This window comes from Pseudopipra pipra, chromosome 28, assembly GCF_036250125.1.
Source record: "Pseudopipra pipra isolate bDixPip1 chromosome 28, bDixPip1.hap1, whole genome shotgun sequence".
NCBI classification, from domain to species: Eukaryota; Metazoa; Chordata; class Aves; order Passeriformes; family Pipridae; genus Pseudopipra; species Pseudopipra pipra.
Genome location: NC_087576.1, coordinates 63,963 through 82,725, shown reverse-complemented (window position 1 = coordinate 82,725; position 18,763 = coordinate 63,963). Strand labels below are relative to the sequence as shown.

Below are 18,763 nucleotides of genomic sequence, written 5' to 3'. Positions count from 1 at the left end.
GAATCGGTCACAAGTTGGACTTGATGATCCCAGAGCTCTTTTCCAACCTCAGGGATTCTAGGATTCTGTGATAAGTGGAGCAGCTCTGGCTGCTCCTCTTCCTCCTCTTTCTCCTCCTCCCAGGCGGCCTTTGCCGGTGCGGGCGGTGCCGGGGCACCCCCGGCGTTGGGTGACACCCCTCACAGCCCAACCCAGGACCGGACAATCAGGGTGATCGTACCCGGAGGTCCCCCCCGGGGGTCTCTCGGAGCGGATTCTCCGCCCCCCGCTCTTCCCCCAGCCCCGGCCGTTACCGCACGCGCAGCGCGCGCCGCCGTTCAAACCGCGGGGCGGTCCACGCGCTGATTGGCCGGCGGGGCGGGGCGGACTGCGCGCTGATTGGCCCCTAGGGGCGCGCGCGCGGGGAGGGCGGGCGCGGCCATGGCGGTGGGCGGGGCCGAGGGCCGCGTTTGATCGCGGGGCGGGCCCGGTTCGATGCCGCCGGGACTGGGGTTCGGACCCGCTCCATCCCTCTCCCGGAACGATGACCGCCCGCACCCCGCGCTGCGCCGCCGCAGCCTCTCCGGCCCCGCGGGCCCTGGGCAGCGCCGGCACCCCCGTGCTGGCCGAGTGCCCCGGCAACGACGATGAGCGCGAGCGGCGGCAGCGCCGGCGCTCCAGGGCCGCCGACTTCTCGCTGGGCCTCGGCTCCCCCGCGCCCAGGTACGGTCGGTGCTGCCTGACAGGAGGGTGGAGCCGCGGGGGGGTCGGACTCTTCTCCCAGGACAAGAGTGCACAGTCTCAAGCTGCGCCAGGGCAGGTTTAGGTTGGACATTAGGAAGAAATTCTTTACAGAGGCAGTGATCAGACATTGGAATGGGCTGCCCAGGGAGGTGGTGGAGTCGCCGTCCCTAGAGGTGTTTAAGAAGAGACTGGATGTGGCACTCGGTGCCGTGGTCTGCGTGACAAGGTGGTGTTGGGTCACAGGTTGGATTTGATGATCTCAGAGATCTTTTCCAACCTCAGTGATGCTGTGATTCTCAGTCCCGTGACCCCTCCGTGTGTCCCGCAGGCAGGAGGGCTGGCAGCTCCCGCAGTGGAGCAACGTGCAGATCTCGGAGCACTACAGCACCTGCATCCGCCTCTCCACGGAAAACGTGAGTCCCGGGGCATCGGAACCGGTCCTTAAATACTCACTCTGGAGGTTAAACCCCCCTGGCTGCAAGGTTGGAGGGGGATTTAAAAGCCTTGGGTCTTGCATGGTTATTCATGTGTTGCCTTAAGAGACCGCAGAAAAAAAGGACTCCAGCCAATTTAGTGGATAAGACAAGATAAAGAGAGTAGGTCCTTTAATTTCAGGCCTGAGGCCCAGTGAATACATATGACACGCCTGCCGTGTCCACGGGGTTCCACAATTTAAGGTATTATCTCAACCAATCCCAGATCTGTCCACCCCCCAGATCCTCCTCCCGGCACACCCCTCTGGAAATTGAGCCAGGGGGCTCTGGGACCCCCTCTTCCTTGTCTTCATCTTCCTCAAAGCACATCCAGTCCTTGGAGCTCCTCCAAAGTTCTGGGCTTGAAGGTCGTTGTGTCTGTGGAGTATCTTGTTCAAGCCAGGGTGCAGATGTTCTTAAACAGAATGAAAGCCTACCTTGAGGGAAGTCTAAACATGCTAACGGAATTCAGAGGGGTTGATATGGAATGGGGAAACAGGGTTGGCTAAATGTGTAAACTACTGTGCTAAAGGGTGAGCTAACTACAGCTACATTAAAATCTACATTCACTACACAGCTACTTCTAAAATCTACAAAAGTTAAGAAAACCAAAAAGCTCTGAGGCATCATATGGAATCACAGGATGGGTCAGTGGGTCCAACCTTGCTGCTCCAGCAGGACCTTCCCAGAGCACATGGAACAGGATTGTGTCCAAGTGGTTCTGGAATATCTCAAATTACAGTGACATATTCACAGTTTGTCCTAGAAAGGCACAAGTCACAGAACCACAGAAATACAGAATGTCTAAGGTTGGAAGGGACCAAGGGCTCACTGCTGGTCAGGGAGGACCTGTCCACGAGGACCCTCAATTCCTCCCCCAGCCTGTGCTGCTGCCTGGGGTTGTTCCTCCCCAGGTGCAGGACCTGCATTTGCCCTATTGAATTCAGAAGGTTCTTCTCTGCCTGTCTCTCCACTGTCCTCCTATTCCTCTTCCCTGGGCCAACCATGGGCCTGTTGGTGCCCTCCCATCACTAACACACCTTACAGCCCATGTCCCCTTGGCCCTGCCCTAAATCCCCCCCTGAGCTGGGGGTCCAGGCAGGGTGAGGGGTGTCCTTGGCCCGGGGATTGGTCCCAAGCTGTGCTTTGTTCCAGAAAATCACCTCGAGAAATGCCTTTGGTTTACATCTCATCGACTACATGACTGAGATCCTGAAGCAGAAGAACTCTGAGCTCACCAGCTTCAAGGTGAGAGGAGTTTATTTCTATCTGGTGCTTTATTTCCATCTGGATTTAACCCAGCTAATATCAACCCTCAAATAATGCTCAGGTAGCTGAGCCTGTTACTGCCACCAAAAATACCTGGGAGAGGCAGCACATTCACTTGTTGCAGGAGTTTAAGGCTGTGAATAATCCTTTTGTACCACAGAAATTAATGTCTGAATTCTCTCAGTTATGGTCCTTCTAAAGCAAATCTTGCTTAAAAGTAAGGTTTGTTAATATTGAGTGTTAAAACCAGGAAAAAAATAAGGCTGGAAAAGAAAGGAAGTTAGTGCTGGTCTGTTTTGATCTAGGAAAGGATCAGAATAAGAACTTGCCAAGGAAAAGACAAACTTTAATAGTTGACTGATGCTGGGAGGGAAAACTGGGTTCTTGGATGAAGGAATAAATGGCTGAACTTTTGATGTGGCCTCAAGGAACCTCTGAACGAGCTGGTTGTGTTTGATGGGATGAAGAAAGGCTGGGAAAGGCTGCACAGGATTTTATTGGGGGATTTTCCACCTTCCAGGGGGGAGTCTGTAATCAAAAAAGGAACTTGGTATCTCCTGTTTCTTCACCTCTGGAGTTCATAATCTGGGAAAATAGAACGATACCAATGGGGTGACCCTAAAAAAGGCATGAAGGGGAAGTGGAGGAGAGAGTTTTGCTTCTCCCCATTGCTTAATCTTGGCAACTTTTTAAGCATTTTTCTGTGTGATCCCAAAAGATGAAGCAAACTGTGGGGAAAACACACCCTGGCTCCTGCTGGGGGGGCATTAGCTTTTAGAATAAATCCTTTTCCAGCTGTTCACAGTTTTTCTTGTGATGCAGAGCATTCAGGAGCTCAGTCTTGTATCTTATAGATGAGACTTTTCCCTTTCCAACTGAGAATTCCCTGTCCCTGCTGTCAGGTCGCAGCTGGAACGTTGGATGCCAGTGCCAAGATCTACTCTGTGCGTGTGGACACGGTCTATGCAGACACCTACAAAGTCCTTGGGGGCTTGGGCAAGGACTCAGCACCTGCCAAGGGCCTGGACAGCCCAGGGGAAGGTGGGCAATTCCCTCATTTTCCTGTTAAGCTGCTGCTTTTCCCCCTGGGAACAAAAGGAACCTCAGTGCTCAGGGAATTTCAAAGCGCTTTGCTTTGAAATAAATGTGCCAAATAGAGGCAATTTGTGACCAAGTAGAGTTGATAAAAAGCAAAACAGCATCCAGGCAGTGAAACATTGGTGGTTTATGCTAATAAATCACTGACTGAGCAACTTCATTGTGTATTTGTTGTACAAATTGAACTCAAAGTTGTTCTGTCCCTCCTTGGGGTATTTTAGCAAGTTTTTTAAGTGTCATTTGTTCTTCTTTCCCTTTCAGAAGACAGTTCAGCTCCTGAGGCCGTCAAGAAAGTTCAGCCAAAGAAAAAACAGTCCTTCAAAACCATCGAGCAGAATTTGAACAACATCAATGTGTCAGAGGCCAATCGCAGGTGGAAGGTGGGTTTTGGGGGAGGCTGCTGGAGCAGCTGCGTGTAGGAGGAAGGGGATTGTCACCTCATCTTCCTCATCTCTGTTTTTCTTCTTGTTCATTCCTCTCTTGGGCTCTGACAGTCACGTCCATGTCTGGATTGTGCTGCTGCAGCAGAGTTGTGTCCAGTCAGGTCTGAAAGGGAGCTGGGAGGGCTCTTTCCTTACTGAAAAAGATCATGAATTATGGGATGGTTTGGGTGGGAAGGGATCTTAAAGATCAACCAATTCCACCCTCTGCCATGGGTAGGGACACCTTCCACTATCCCAGGTTGCTCCAAACCCTGTCCTGCCTGACCTTGGACACTTCCAGGGATGGGGAGGAGATGTTTGGGGTCATTCTCCACTTCCCTCCACACCTGCAGGTGGATCCCATGTTCCAGAAAGCAGCAGCAGCCTTTGATGAATGCAGCACTGCTGGGATTTTCCTCACTCGTCTGCGCTCCCAGAACTTCCACAGCGAGCTCCAGTTTGAGTCCAGGATTGTCCCTCTCCCTTCCTCGGAGACTCTCTCGCTGCCAAACTCAGATCCCGTGAAAATGATGGGTTTAAAGTGTGAGTGTTGGGCTTATCCAGACCTTTCCATGCTTTTCATCTCCCAAGTGAGCTCATTTTAGTCTCAGTTGCCTTGAGCTGTGCTTTGGTCACTGCTTGGCTGTCCTGGGGCACCAGTGCTCTGATCCTGGCCCAGTTGGGAGCAGCTGCTGGAAAACCAGGACCTCTGTAGGTTTTAGAACTTGACCAGTCACCCAACCTCTGGCACATCTGGCACAGCAGATGTTGGTCTGAGCTTTGCAGGACTTGGGATTAGTGCTCCAGGCTAAGGACTGACCTTCTCAGAGTGTGTTGAGCCTGGATATAGGACCAGCCCCAGCTGCTCTGACAAGATTCCCAGAGTTATTCCCACCCTGGAGTTAGGGTGGGAACTGAAATATCCCTTATAAATGAACTCTGCATAGAAGAGCTGCCCACATACGTGACTTTAAGATTAATTAATTAAGAAATCATGCCTGGCACTAGTTTTAGGTGCTGGTTTTGGATCCTGAGTCTAATCCCTCCCCATTGCCCTCCCTGTCTCCAGCCCTGCTGGCTCAGTGTGTTGAGAAACGTCCCATCTGCTCTTCCCTGGCTGGTTTCCAGTTCACAAAGTGGGATGAAGAGTCCCATGAGGAGGTAGGTTGGATGGCTCTGTGCTGGGGGGGATAACTGGGCCAGGTGGGATACCTGAGTTCTCATCTCCGAGATACACAGGGGGAGGTTGTGCTGCAGGGCTGCTGCTATCCTGCTTTTTCATGGAATCATAGAATCCCAGACTGGTTTGGGTTGGAAGGGACCTTAAAGCCCATCCAGTCCCAACCCCTGCCATGGGCAGGAACACCTTTCACTAGACCAGGTTGCTCCGTCCCTGTCCAACCTGGCCTTGGACACTCCCAGGGATGGGGCAGCCACAACTTCTCTGGGAATTCCATCCCTGCTCCTCACCACCCTCCCAGGGAAGAATCCCTTCCCAATATCCTGTCTAAATCCACCCTCCTTCAGCTCAAGGCCATTAAGCTGAAGCTTCCTCAGCTTCAAATACCTTCCTGAGTTCCTTCTTCTCTCAGTCAGTGTTGGCCCTGCTGGATAAATTTAAGAAAAGTGAGCACATGTTTGACCCCAACGCGGAGGTGGAGAGTGATGGGGAGGGCTGTGCTCCCCTCCTGCCAGAGGATGACTTCCACTCGGATTCCCCTGGGAGCAGAGCAGCAAAAAAGCTTGGGGATATCACAGATAACATCAACTCCTTTGGAACAATCAGCCAGAACCAGAGCAAGAGGTGAGTGCTCACTGAAAATCCATAGCTTTGCTTTAATGGCAACTCACAACTTTTGGCAGCTCTCTGGGGACTCTTTTGTTCCCTGCTTCCTCCTCCAGTTCTGGGTAAATCCAGGGATGTGTTATGGGAATATCTCTACCTTCCAAGGGGATCTTTGTCAAATCCACCTCTTTTTTGCAGCAGCCTCACAGATTTAAGACATTGCAACACCCCCAGCTCTGGTTAAAGACCAGGACTCCTTCCCTGCTGGCACAGTGAACGGGAACGTCTGTCCAGAGCTGCCCTGGGTATTCAATGCCCTCAGGAGTGCCAAAGGAATGGTTTCACTGAGTGCACATATGCTCTTTCCAGGACTGACGGGACTCTTTTTGGAGAGGGAGATGTTGAGACCATGTGCCTTCACCTCTCCATGAATCCAGGGGAATATTCCTACTTCAGTCCCCGCACTCTGTCCATGTGGGCTGGCCCCCAGCACTGGCGCTTCAAACCTCGCCACACATGTAGGTATTTGGGGACAGCAGCTACTGCCAGGTCCTGCTCACCCCAGAGATCAGGGAATCATGGAATGAGTTGGGCTGGAAGGGAGCTCAAAGCCCATCCAATTCCATGGGCAGGGACACCTTCCACCAGACCAGGTTGCTCCAAGCCCTGTCCAACCTGGCTGTGGACACTTCCAGGGATGGGGCAGCCACAGCTTCTCTAGGAATTCCATCCCAGCCCCTCACAGAGAGGAATTCCTTCCCAATATCCCATCTAAACCCACCCTCCTTCAGCTTAAGGCCATTAAGACTAAATTAGACTTTCTGCTTCCATAAAAAGATGCTGATCCCTGTAAAACATGAAGGTGACAAGAACACATTGCTTTCCCAAAACAAAGGGTGGGATCCATCCTTGTGGGTGGATCTGTGTGGGAGTGAGCTGCTTGTCCTGGCTCTGTCACCAAGCACTGACACTTCCCTTCCTTTCTGCAGCCAATGCCAACTCTGAAAAGGAGACCAGGAAAAGGAATGTAAAGAAAGTGTTTGAGCTGGACTTTGATGAGAATGTTGACTTTGAGGCCTATTTCCGTAAGACCAAGGTACCTGCTGAGTTCCTGCCTCTTCCTGCTCTCCATTTTGCTGGATTCTTCCTGGTTTACACCTGGTTTACACCTAGGTGTCCAGGGTGCTGAATGGAAGCTACCGGATGCACCAGCTGAACCCATTGTGGAATTCCTCCTTGGAGGCATCCTAGACCTTGCCCCCTTTTAGACAAAGACCTGTGTTCAAAGCACTTATTTGTGCATGAAAAGCTCCTGCCTGATGGCGTCTTCCACCCCTTTCCCAGGCATCTGTAACTCTGGCCAAATCCATCCTGGAAAGACAGAATGTGAGAAGCACCACGCTCCCTGCAGACTTCACCTATAACCCTCAGAACATGCTCCAGCTGTTCCTCAAACCACTTGTTAAGGTAAGAGCCTTCTCTGAAGTCCTCTCAGCAATAAGTCCAGGCTCAAAATCTCCAAAATTCTTGAAATCCTGGGAGTCTTTTGGAATGCTCCTCAGGGTTGGGGATGGGCCAGTGTGTGACACGGAGCTGACCCACTGTGGATGCCGAGGCTGTTGTAGGGGGTTGCTGGAGGTGTGTGAGGAGGAGGAAGAGCTAGAAGGGGATGAAGGAACATGACACAGGCATTGCTTGGGGAAATATTTAGTATTTTTCCTTCCCTGGTCTGTCCCTGTAGCTCAACAGGACGTCGAAGCCAGTCACCCCCTTGGAGAACGAAGCTGAGATTGGGGACTATGACTACGACAACCCCAATGACACCTCCAACTTCTGCCCTGCCCTGCAGGTAAAGAGCAAGAAAGTCTTTTTTCTGTTTGATACGATGGGAATGATTTAGGGATAATCCATGTCCAGAATTAATTACTAGTGAAAAGGAAGTGGAGCTGCAGAGTCTCTGTGCCCATCCCATCCCCTCACTGACATAACCTGAACTTTGCCTTTGGTGTTTGCACCTGCTGCAGAAACCCCATTCCAGGCTTTTCCAGGCCCTGAAGTGGGAATAAATTCCATGTCTCACCTCTGCACTGAGCTCTGCACAGGGAGTTTTCCTCCCAGCCCTTCCAAGCTCCAGTTGAAGTTGATTTCTCTTAAAACTTCAGCTTTCTGCCAGGTTGTGGTTGTCACAAGTCCTGGCTGGTCCCACTCTGGCAGCAGAGCCCTCTTCTCCTTGTTTTTCCGTGTATTATGGGATCCCAGAATGGTTTGGGTGGGAAGGGACCCTAAAGCCCATCCAGTTCCACCCCCTGCCATAGGCAGGGACACCTTCCTCTTCACCAGTTGCTCCAGCCTGGCCTTGGACACTGCCAGGGATGGGGCAGCCACAGCTCCTCTGGGAATTCCATCCCAGCCCCTCCCACACCCTCCCAGCGAAGAATCCCTTCCCAATATCCCATCTCAACCCACTCTCTGTCAGTTTAAATCCACTGAACCAACAGTTTAAACCCAAGTATTTCAGCTGCCTCTGGGGTGGGTCTGATGAGGGACTGAGACCCCCAGTGCTGCTGGTGGGATGGAGCTGGAGCTGCCAGAGATGGGCAAGAACATGGAATGGTTTGGGTTGGAAGGGACTTTAAAGGCCACCCAGTGCCACCCCCTGCCAGGGGCAGGGACACCTTCCACTATCCCAGGTTGCTCCAAGCCCCGTCCAACCTGACCTTGGACACTCCCAGAACGTGGGACAGGTTTTTGATATTCTTCTCTCTAGATTCAGCCTTAGAGAGGCTGAATAAGACCCTGTTCTGTGGGGAATGTGGGCAGGAATTGCCACCGTGGAGAGGCTCCTCAGGGATGTCTCTTGGTGGTGTCACTGCTGTGTCTCCTGTCCAGGTCGCAGACAGTGACGATGACAATAACCCTTCTGAGTTCCTGGGTCAGACAGAGGAGTTCAATCCCCAGGGGCTGCAGCTCAACAGGGTGGACGTCACCACGTACGGGGAGCTGAACCTCATCGCTGAGCCCCAGAAGGTGAGCACTGGGGGCTGCTCCCAACACTCAGAAATTTTTGAATTTCTAAAAATTAAAAGCTGTTTAAATTAAAAAATTAAAAGTTAAAATTAGAAGTTTCTTAAAATTAAAAGACAGAACTAGAATCTAGTTGATTCTGTGATTCTGTCAAAGTTTCTTAAAATTAAATATTTCTTAAAATTAAACGTTTCTTGAAAGTTGTCTCAGGATTAGAGATTCCGAGACAGCTTTCCCTGGTGCAGGATCTCCTGGGTTTGCTGCTGGATACTTTATTCCCAGCTGATCCTTCACGTAAGAGGAGGGAATTAAACACCAAAGGCCATTCCCAAGGGAACCATGCCTTGGTTATCCCTGTGATCCCAATGATCTCCACTTACCCTGCCTGTCCTTCCCTCAGATCAATAAAATTGAAATTCAATATGCAAAGACTGCCAAGAAAATGGACATGAGGAGGCTGAAGGAAAACATGTGGCAGCTGTTGACTGATGGGCAGAAGAAAGGGACAGTGGGAGAGGTGAGTGCAGGAGGAGCTGGATTCCTCAGGAAGTGTCCTGAGGGAATTGTGCAGGTTTATCAGCAATCCCTTCCTTGTTCCCATGGGTTGGTGGTAAAGACAGACAAAGTGTGACTTGCAGGGGATTGTATCTGGATTTTGGGGAGCAAACTTTGTCTCTGATTTTTGCTGAGTAGGTAGAAGATGCTGAGAAAGAGAAGGACACGTCAGTGGTGGCAGGAGAGAAGAAGCTGAGCAACATCACAGAGGACCTGCTGCACAGGTAGAGACTCTAAACCAGGTTGGACTGAAGATAGGACAGACTTTAGTGAAGTTTGGGCAAGAACAGCCCCCTCTGTGTCTGTCACAGCCCTTCTCTTGCTCTAGGTTTTCCTGGGGGAGCTGTGGGTTCATCCAGCTCAGCAGCGGAAGGGGAAAGTGGAAAAAAGCAGATCCCTAGGGAGGAGCTGATCTCTGTGCTCTGTCCATCCTAATCTTGGTCTCCCTTCCCTTCCATAGGCTTCCTGCTGCCATGGCAACCAACCTGTCCGTGCCCTTGGCCTTCATGTGCCTCCTGCACTTGGCAAATGAGAAGGTGAGTGCACACCTGGGGCAGGGCCACTTCCTGAATCAGGATTTCTGGACTTTTCCCATGCCCACAGTGGACACTGATGGGCTGGGAACACCACCATTCCCAGCTGGTTGCTCTCAGTCCTTCCCTGTCCTTGGGTCTGGCAGCACTTTGCTCCTCAGAGTTGTTTCAAGTGTTGTGAGTGTTCCAGGTTCCCAGTCATGGAATAGAATCCCAGAATTATTGAGGTTGGAAAAGACCTCCAAGATCACAGAGTCCAGTCTTTGACTGATCTCCACCATCCCAACCAGCCCAGAGTGCCACCACCAAGTGAGGTGTTCCTTTGACACCTCCAGGGATGGAGACTCCACCACCTCCCTGGGCAGCCCCTTCCAATGCCTGACAACCTGTTCCACGGAAAAATTTCTACCTGAACCTCCCCTGGCACAGCTTGAGGCCTTGTCCTCCTGTCCCTTGTTCCCTGGAGAAGAGTCCAACCCCAAAAAGCAACAGCCCTGGCCTTGCTGAGGAGGGGCTGGAGTTGTTCTGAACCTTCATCCTGTGGGGGTTTTATGCCTTCAGACTCCGAGGGGTACAGTCTGGCTTTGTCAAACTCAGCTTTCCCTTTGTATTCCCAGAGTCTGAAGCTGGAGGGCACAGAGGACATGTCTGATGTCCTGGTGACACAAGACAACTGAGCCACATGTGGAGCAGCCCCCTGGAATGACCCCAGGCCGGAGCTCAGTGTCCCAGCTCTGGACTCTCATCAGTGGCAGATGTTTCTCCTCCCAGCTGAGAAATCCCACTGGTCTCTGCACCTCAGGAAGGCTTTTAAGTCAGGGATGTCCCACTTGACCACAGGACCTGCACAGATGGTTGTGGCTCAGCCTTCCTGGCTCCTGCCATCTCTGATCCATCAGCTTTTCCTGGAATGGGTAGTGGCATTCCTCCATTTCACTGTGAACCACCAGTGCCTACAGCAACAGGCTCTTCTGTGTGTGTCCCAAAAGGTTCCTCTGTCTGTCTCAAAAGGTTCCTCTGTGTGTCCTTCCCTGTCTGTTATTCTTAGTTTTTGGACTGACTGTTACTCCTCTCCAGTTCCTCCCACAGTCCTGTTCACCCCATGAAAGGATTTACCTTTTACACTGTGTTTAAAGATAATAAATTGCTCCACACTGTGCAGATGGGCCTTTGAAGGAGTCTCCAAACCAGAAGGAGTTAAAATAACACAGGAGGGTTGGGGGCAGAAGGGTTGGGGCAGCTCCCTAAAAAAGGGGGTCCAGGAGTCATTGGGATCATGTGGTTGGATCACCAGCCTCGACCCCTCCTCCAGTACCCAAACAATGGGAGCAGGACCAGCCTGGAGATGGTGACCAGGGTCAACCAAGAGCTGAGATCACCAGGGATGTTCCTGGTGCTGAGGCAGGTCCAGGATCAAGCTGGGAAGTCGGTCTGGAGGTTGTGTTTGGGTCCAGGTTCCACGTGCCAGACTGGAGCTGGAGCTGCAGCTCCCTGCCAGCACCAAGGCCATCAACCCACAGGGGGAAGATTCATTCCAGCCCCAAAGGCCCCCCAAATCCCTGGAGATAAGGAACCCTCTCCCTGCAGCCAAAGTGATGCTGGTCCTGCCAGAGCTGCCAAATCTAGCACAGACCCAGAAGCTGGGCTTGCAGGTTTGGGCTATTTTCCCCTTCTTTTCCATTTCCTTTTCCTCCACCTCTTCCTTCTCAGTTACCTTTTCCTCCTACTTTTCCTATTCCGCCTTCTCCTTTTCCACATCCTTTTCCATTTCCTTTCCCTCCATCTCCTTCTCTGTTGTCTTTTCCTTCTTATCCTCCTCTTTTTCCTCTTCCTTTTCTTTTTCCATTTCCTTTTCCTCCATCTCCTCCCTCTCCTTTTCCATTTTCTCTCCCTTCATCTCCTTCTCCTCTTCCTCCACCTCCTTTTCCTTTTTCTTTTCTTCCTTCTCCTTTTTCCTCTTCTTCTTTCTCCTTTTCCTCCTCTTTAGGGATGGCAGCTGGCTCAGGGTTCCCCCCTGGCTGAGCCCCAACACCTTTTATTGCACCAATGGCTCCTCTCACTCCCGACACCTTCCAACCCCAACAATTCCCCTTTTCCTCCAACACCTCTTCCAGGATTAAAACCTAAAATCCCCCTGGGGAAGAAGATTTCCCTGGAGCTCCTGTTGGAGTGGAGCTCTGAGGGGGCTAGATCCCACCGAGGGGTGCTCAGCTCCCCTTGGTACCCTGAAATTCTATGTATTCCTGAAATCCAGTGTAATCCTGAAATCCAATGTATTGCCAAAATCCAAGCCATCCCAGAGCTGACGGAAAGTCCCTGCAGGCTGGACCCTGATCATGGGGAAACAGGCAGGGACAACCCTCAAATCCCCCTCCTCACATCTCTGGACACACCCCCTCCCATTCTGCCCAAATAAAAACCAGAGCCGGGAATAAAAACCCGAATAGGGTTTCTTTTGTTGTTTATTTTACGCATTTTTGTTAAATTCTGATATTTTTACGTAGAGGGCGGGAGCCTTCCTGGAATGAGAGGGTTTAATGTCACCTCGGATCCTTCCCCCCCTTCCTGGCCCCGGAGGAGGGGACAGGAGCCAAATCTTCCCCCTCCCCCAATTTCCCCCCGCTTTTGCTTTCTCTGCTTTTTTGGCCCAAAATGAGTCACCGGGGGATTTTTTTTTCTCTCATTTTTCGGGACTCTTTCACAAGCCGAAAGAGGGGAGGGATTCTCGGGGGGCTGCAATGGGGCTGAGCACCCCTGGGTGCCCTCCAGCAGCCCCAGCTGGGGTTCCCAACGAGGGGACAAGGGACGACATCCCTGGAGGTGTCACCCACCGCCCGCGCGGTGCTGGGACCCCCCCCCAGGAAGGGGACCAAAGTGGCCACGTCCAGTGACCGCGACGCAGCCGTGTCCCCAAGCCCCGGGTGGCTCCGGGGGGGAGCCTGGGGCTGGAAAGTCCTGCCTAGTCATCCAGGGGGTGGCGCGGGGTGAGAGCCCCAAAAAGCGCGTCCGTTCCGGTAAGGAAAGAGTCAATGGCCCGCGCGGAGCCGCCTCAGCCCCGCACACGCCACTTCCCCGAGCGGGGCTGACTCATCCCCGCGCTCCGTCCCGCTCCCGATACCGGCTCCCACCGCTCCATGAGCCGCTCGACCTGAGCCCCTCCGTGAGTACTGGGGGTCCCGTAGGGGGTTGGGGGTCCCGACATCCGCCACGAGCCACGTGTCACCCCGCCCCGCTGCCCGCTTCGCCCCATCCCGGCGGGGACCCCAAGAACTCGGCTGGGAATCCCAAAATCCCAAACCCCATAGAAGTGGGGTGCGCCCCAACTACGCGGGGAGACCCCAACCTGTGCTCGCCCCCACCTGCCCCAAAACCCCTTTTCCAGCCTCTCCCACCACGCCGGGTGATGTCAGGGGTTCTTCTCCCGGTGCCCGCGGGATGGGAAGGGATGACTTCACCCCATTACTCACCCGCCGTCACGATTTGGCTCCGCTCCCGCGCTATTCCCGGCTCAGCCCCGTGCTCCAACAGGGAATTCGGGCCTGGATAGCACGAGTTCGGCTTAATGGGGGGATTTCGGGAAGGAGAGGGAGCCCCAAAAACGCTCCGGGGGGTCGCAGGGGTTCGGAGCGCGGCGGGATTTGGGATGAGTTTGGCCGCCGCGAAAGAGCCGCCGAAGCGCCGTTAACTGTCATTTTAATCAAATTATTGAGTAATTAGAGTCACCTCCACCCCGTAACTCCCCCGCTCAAGTAGGTTACAGATGGTTCCCGCCGGCAGGAGATGTTCATCCCCGAATCGGCCGTTTTTCGTCCCCAAACCCCCGACATCCCCGCCGGCGGGGGGAAATCGCGTCAGCGGTGCCGGGAACCGGCCGGGAACCGCCAGAATCGCGGGGAGCACGAGAAGGGGAACATGTGTGAACATGTGTGAGCTTCACCTGTACTTGAACACGCGTGCACGCACACACACACACAGAGGTGCCCACCAGCACCCACACATCACCTCCACGCAGAGGTGTGTCTCACTTGTAGCTCACCTGCACATGTATGTGCTCACCTGCACACACCTGTACTCACCTGTGCTCACATGCATGTTGGCACTTGTGTGCTCCTGTAAACACACCTGGGCACGTGTTCACTCTGACGCGCGTATGTGCTCATCTGCACATGGGGACACACATTACGTACTACCTGTACTCACCTGTGCTCACATGCATGTTGGCACTTGTGTGCTCCTGTAAACACACCTGGGCACGTGTTCACTCTGACGCGCGTATGTGCTCATCTGCACATGGGGACACACATTACGTATCTACCTGCACTCACCTGTGCTCACACGCACACACATATCGGCGCTTCTATGCCCTCATAAACACACCTGGCCACGTGTGTTCACCCTGCATGAGGACAGACACGTACCACTTACCTGTACTCATAGACATGTTGGCAGTTGTATGCACGTGTAAACACGCCTGGGCACGTGTGTTCACCCTGCACACGAGAACACACATGTACACACCCACCCATGGCCGCGCAGACGCTGCCGCTTCCGGACTACAAGTTCCATCACACCCCTCGCCGGGGACGGGGCCGACCCTCCCGACCGCCCAATAGGCGGAGGGGGCGAGTTGGTCCCACCCAATGGGGGCCGAGGGGGCGTGTTGGCCCCGCCCCTCGGGCGCGCCCCAGTCACGTGGTGCAGGCGCGGCGGGTGAGCGATCGGGGGCGGCGGGGGGGGGACGGGGACACGAGGGGGTCCCGTGGGAAGGGGTGAGTCAGAGGGGGGTTGGATCCCCCCCCGACCGGGCCTCATTTACTTCAGGTTGGCAGCGCCTTTTTTTGCCGTTTTTCCATGGGTTTTACCCCAAAAAGTGGGCGGGGGGGACTATTGGGAGGGTACCGAGGCCTGGATGGGGGGGGGGGCAGTCAGCGAGCAGCTTCAGGCCACGAGTGGCCGATTTCGGGTGACGCCGTGACCCGAATCATCCCGATTTCTCCTTAATTTTATGGGAGCAGCAACAATTTGGGGGTCTCACCTCCCCTTCCTCCTCCTTTTTTTTTCCTTTTTAGGACCTCTTCCTAAAGCAACAGTTTGGGGTCTCTTACTCCCCACACCCCATTTTTTTCCCCTCAGGACCTTCCTAAGCTCAAAGCCAACGACTCCCCCCCATGGAGAACAACCAACCAGGGCAACAAGACCCCCAAGAAGCCACCACCAGCAATCCCACAGTGAGTTCACCCCGAGATTTTAAGGGGGGTGCTGAACCCTCCCAGATTTGGTGGGGGGACAAGGGCGAGCAGCACTTTGGCCACCAGTGAAAGAGAGGATGAGGAAGAGAAGGGTGAAATTTCCAGACTTGCGGGGGAAAACCAGACCTAAACCGGCATTTTTTAGAGGAAAAATGAACTGTCCCATATAAATAATACTTTTCATAATTAGTTTTTATCCTGAAGAGGAAACAGCATTTAGATTTTGTGGCGCTGGATCCCCCTCCCTCCTCAGCGGCTTTTTCTTCCACTCCAAAAAAAAAGCGCCTCAAAATAGTTGAGCCATTAAAACTCAGCATCTGTCACAAGAGTTTAAATGAATCGAGAGAAGAATCACCACCAAAAAAAAACCCTAAAAAAGAATCAAAGGCCGGACTTGGGAGCCAAGCAGCTGCTTTGCCCAAAAATAGCAACAAGTTTTATAACTCCGGAAAATGTAGAACAAACAAACGGGGCACATTTTTAGCTGAGAAAGGCGGTGGCGGTGGGAGGGAGGGAGGAGGAATTCCTGCCCCTCTGTTTTCCTGGAAGCTGTTCCTCGTGTTCTTGCCTGGATCCAGAGCTTTGACCAACTTGGCCACCGTCCCGGGGTGACAAAAACGAACCCAGAGCTGCTTGAATCGCCAGGCAGGGGGTGGGGGAGCTGCTGCTCGGCCTCAGTTTCCCCAAATTTCCCCCCTCCCGTGTCCCACAGGAGGATCTGGGTCCCGAGGATGGATCTGAGCAGGAGAAGCCAGTGGGGGAAGGGGAGAAGGAGGAGGAGGAGGCTTTTCTGGTCAGTCTCTACAAGTTCATGAAGGATCGACACACCCCCATTGAGAGGATCCCCCACCTCGGCTTCAAGCAGAGTATGGACTCCCCAAATCCCCTGGGGACAGGGAGACCCCCTGTGTCCCCCTGACCCTCAGCCTCTCCTCTTTATTGCCAGTTAACCTCTGGAAGATCTACAAAGCTGTGGAGAAGTTGGGAGCCTATGAGCTGGTAAGTGGTGTCTGGAGGTGCTGGTGTCCAGTGGGTGTCGGGGTGTCCCCTGACTGTAGGAGTGTCCCCTGGGTGCCAGGATGTCCCTGGGCGTCAAGATGTCTCCTGGGCATTGGGATGTCCCCTGGGTGCTGGGATGTCCTATGCATATCACAATCTCCTGTGCACACTCGGCTGTCCCCTGGGTGTCATGGCTGTCCCCTGGGTACTGGGCTGTCCCCTGAGCACCCGGTGTCACCCCTCCCTCCCCGTGCAGGTGACAGGGCGCCGGCTCTGGAAGAATGTGTATGACGAGCTCGGGGGGAGCCCCGGCAGCACCAGCGCTGCCACCTGCACCCGGCGCCACTACGAGAGGTGGGCACACAAGGGGGATTGGGGGGGTGTCTATCCCTTCCTGGGCCTCAGCTCTCCCTCTCAGGGCCAGTTCTCACTGTGCCCCCCCCCCTGCCCACAGGCTGGTCCTTCCCTACGTGCGGCACCTCAAGGGGGAGGAGGACAAGCCGCTGCCCCCCAGCAAACCTCGCAAGCAGTACAAGGGCTCCAAGGATGACAAGAGCAAGAGGGCCAGGAAGGAGAAGGGCAGGGAGCAGGTGTGTGGCTCCTCTGGAAGTTTTGGGAACAGCCTCGGACCCCCATGTCCATCCCTCACCCACTGGGGTGCGCAGGGAAGAGCAAGGAGGGATGTGGATCACTGGGAAAAGGGAGTGGAGGGTGGTTGGAAAAAGGGAGTGGAAAAGGGGGAATGAAGTTGGGGGATCCAGGAGCCCATCCCGGGATGCAGCACCCACCACCCAATAACTCCCTCTGCCTGCAGATGCCTCCGGACAAGGTGAAAACAGAGGTGGCAGCTGGCACCGAGGACACCCGGGACATCCCAGAGCGGGGCCGGGTGGCCCAGGGATCCATCCCAGCAATGCCACCCCACTGCTCCAGCTTGGCAATCCCGACCCCCAGCCCCTCGGGGGGGCATCCCAGCCCCTGCCAGACCCATAGTGAGACCTACAAGTGCCTTTTCTCCAGCTTCTACTCCAAAGGGAACCACCCCATCATGTCCCCACTAGCCAAGAAGAAGCTGCTGGCCCAGGTGAGCGAGGCTGAGTCCCGGCGCTGCCACAAACGCCACTGCCTCGAGGGCCGGTGGGCACCAAGCGCTGCCACCACCAGCCACAACCCGCCCCGGCCGGCCCCTGAGAGGAGCCCGGAGCCCTCAGCTCAGGATACAGTTCCGAGCATCAGGAATGAGGTGGGACCCTCCACCAGTGCATCCCCCGGGGGCACAGACACCCAGGGGTGCCCCCGGGCCGAGAATGGGGGTCCGGCACCTCCCGTGTTCACCGGCTACTTCCATGCCTACCGCAGCGAGGGGCTCCCGCCCAGTGCCCCCCATCCGCTCTGGGGGTACTTCTCCAACCTGAAGGATTTTTTGGAGCCGCCTCCTGCCTTCCCAGAGCCAGAGCAGCCCCAGGACCTGCGGAGCAAAGTATGGGAGAGCCAGGGGGCTGCCGTGCAGGCCTGGGTGCCCCCCGGACCCGCTGCCAGGGCCAGGCATGGCCATGAGGAGGAGGAGGAGGAGGATGACGAGGAGCCCTTTGGCCCCAAATTCGGCGCCGTGTCCCCCTTCCCCAGGGAGGCCGAGGGCAGGGACATGGGATCCAGCCCCCTGGGGGGCCACCGCGGGCTGGCCAAGCCCAAGGCCGTGGTGGCCAGTCCCAGCTTTGCTGCACTGCACTTCCCGCCAAGCTTCGGGAGCCCCCTGGAGCACCTCAAAACTCAGGGTGTGCCTGTGGCCCCTGCGCTCTCTGCCAACCCCTTTGTCATCCCGGCCTTTCCCAGCCCCTTGGTGGTGGGCTCCACACAGCCCCCAGAGCTGTGCCAGCCGCTGGGCACCGGCCCCAGGCACTACCCCAATTCCTACAGGAATTCCCTGCGCCACCGGTCCTACCCATGGCACAGCCACCATTCCTGTGGCTCCCAGCACATGCCAGCCTTCCACCGCCACACCAAGCTGTAGGAATTCCATCCCAGCCAGCAGCATTCCCTGTGGAGGAGGGAGAAGCCAGGATGCCCCACCAGAAAGTACCAGGGCCATCACTGCTCCAGGGCTGAGAGGGGACAATCTGGACCGAGTAATTTTTACTCTTGATCTTGAGCTGTTTGTATCCAACCTTGTTATGGTGGTGACTTAATTACGTATCACATAGTTCTATATATATTTTATATACACACCTATAAAAAGGGAGCAAAATGAGTGCTGGAGGTTTGTGTTTTGCCCGGGCTGAGCCAGCTGATGGTCATTCTCATCCCTCCTTGCCTGGATTTTTGGAGACTCCCCAGGCCCCCTGTGACCAGTGACAGGACCCTGGAACAGCTGGAGTTGTGTCAGGGCAGTGTTAGGTTGGATATCAGGAAAAAGTTCTTCCCCCAGAGGGTGGCTGGGCACTGAAGAGGCTCCCCAGGGCAGTGGTCACAGCCCCAAGACTGCCAGAGCTCAAGGAGGGTTTGGACAATGCTCTCAGGGACAGGGTGGGATTGCTGGGGTGTCTGTGCAGGGCCCGGAGATGGATGGATGATCCATCCTGCTCATGATTCCCTGATTCTGTAAGGGAGGTACAGGAGGAGCTGCCCCCCTGCT

The 18,763-nt window shown here is 54.6% G+C and overlaps 2 protein-coding genes across 7 annotated transcripts; both read left to right on the top strand.

Annotated features, from left to right (window-relative positions):
• Positions 1-437: 437 nt before the first annotated feature.
• NCAPH (non-SMC condensin I complex subunit H) lies at positions 438-11,044 on the top strand. Its single transcript, XM_064638040.1, has 17 exons — positions 438-702; positions 1,052-1,136; positions 2,352-2,444; positions 3,368-3,506; positions 3,825-3,943; positions 4,339-4,528; positions 5,055-5,146; positions 5,578-5,789; positions 6,141-6,289; positions 6,761-6,867; positions 7,116-7,238; positions 7,513-7,620; positions 8,661-8,798; positions 9,196-9,312; positions 9,489-9,574; positions 9,811-9,886; positions 10,501-11,044. Exons 1-17 carry the CDS (start codon positions 524-526, stop codon positions 10,558-10,560), a joined length of 2,073 nt encoding a protein of 690 aa, XP_064494110.1. The 5' UTR covers positions 438-523; the 3' UTR covers positions 10,561-11,044.
• Positions 11,045-12,675: 1,631 nt separating this feature from the next.
• On the top strand, positions 12,676-18,379 carry ARID5A (AT-rich interaction domain 5A). 6 transcript variants are annotated; one of them, XM_064638044.1, is made up of 7 exons: positions 12,676-13,043; positions 15,017-15,111; positions 15,845-15,998; positions 16,079-16,131; positions 16,388-16,485; positions 16,586-16,721; positions 16,946-18,379. In XM_064638044.1, the coding sequence occupies exons 2-7, from the start codon at positions 15,052-15,054 to the stop codon at positions 18,140-18,142; spliced, it is 1,698 nt and encodes a 565-aa protein (XP_064494114.1). In that variant the 5' UTR covers positions 12,676-13,043; positions 15,017-15,051; the 3' UTR covers positions 18,143-18,379. The 6 variants fall into 6 exon arrangements, with proteins under 6 accessions (XP_064494114.1, XP_064494112.1, XP_064494111.1 ...); XM_064638042.1 differs by having other exon boundaries at positions 14,953-15,111; XM_064638045.1 differs by lacking the exon at positions 12,676-13,043 and adding an exon at positions 14,471-14,593.
• The last annotated feature ends 384 nt before the right edge of the window (positions 18,380-18,763 follow it).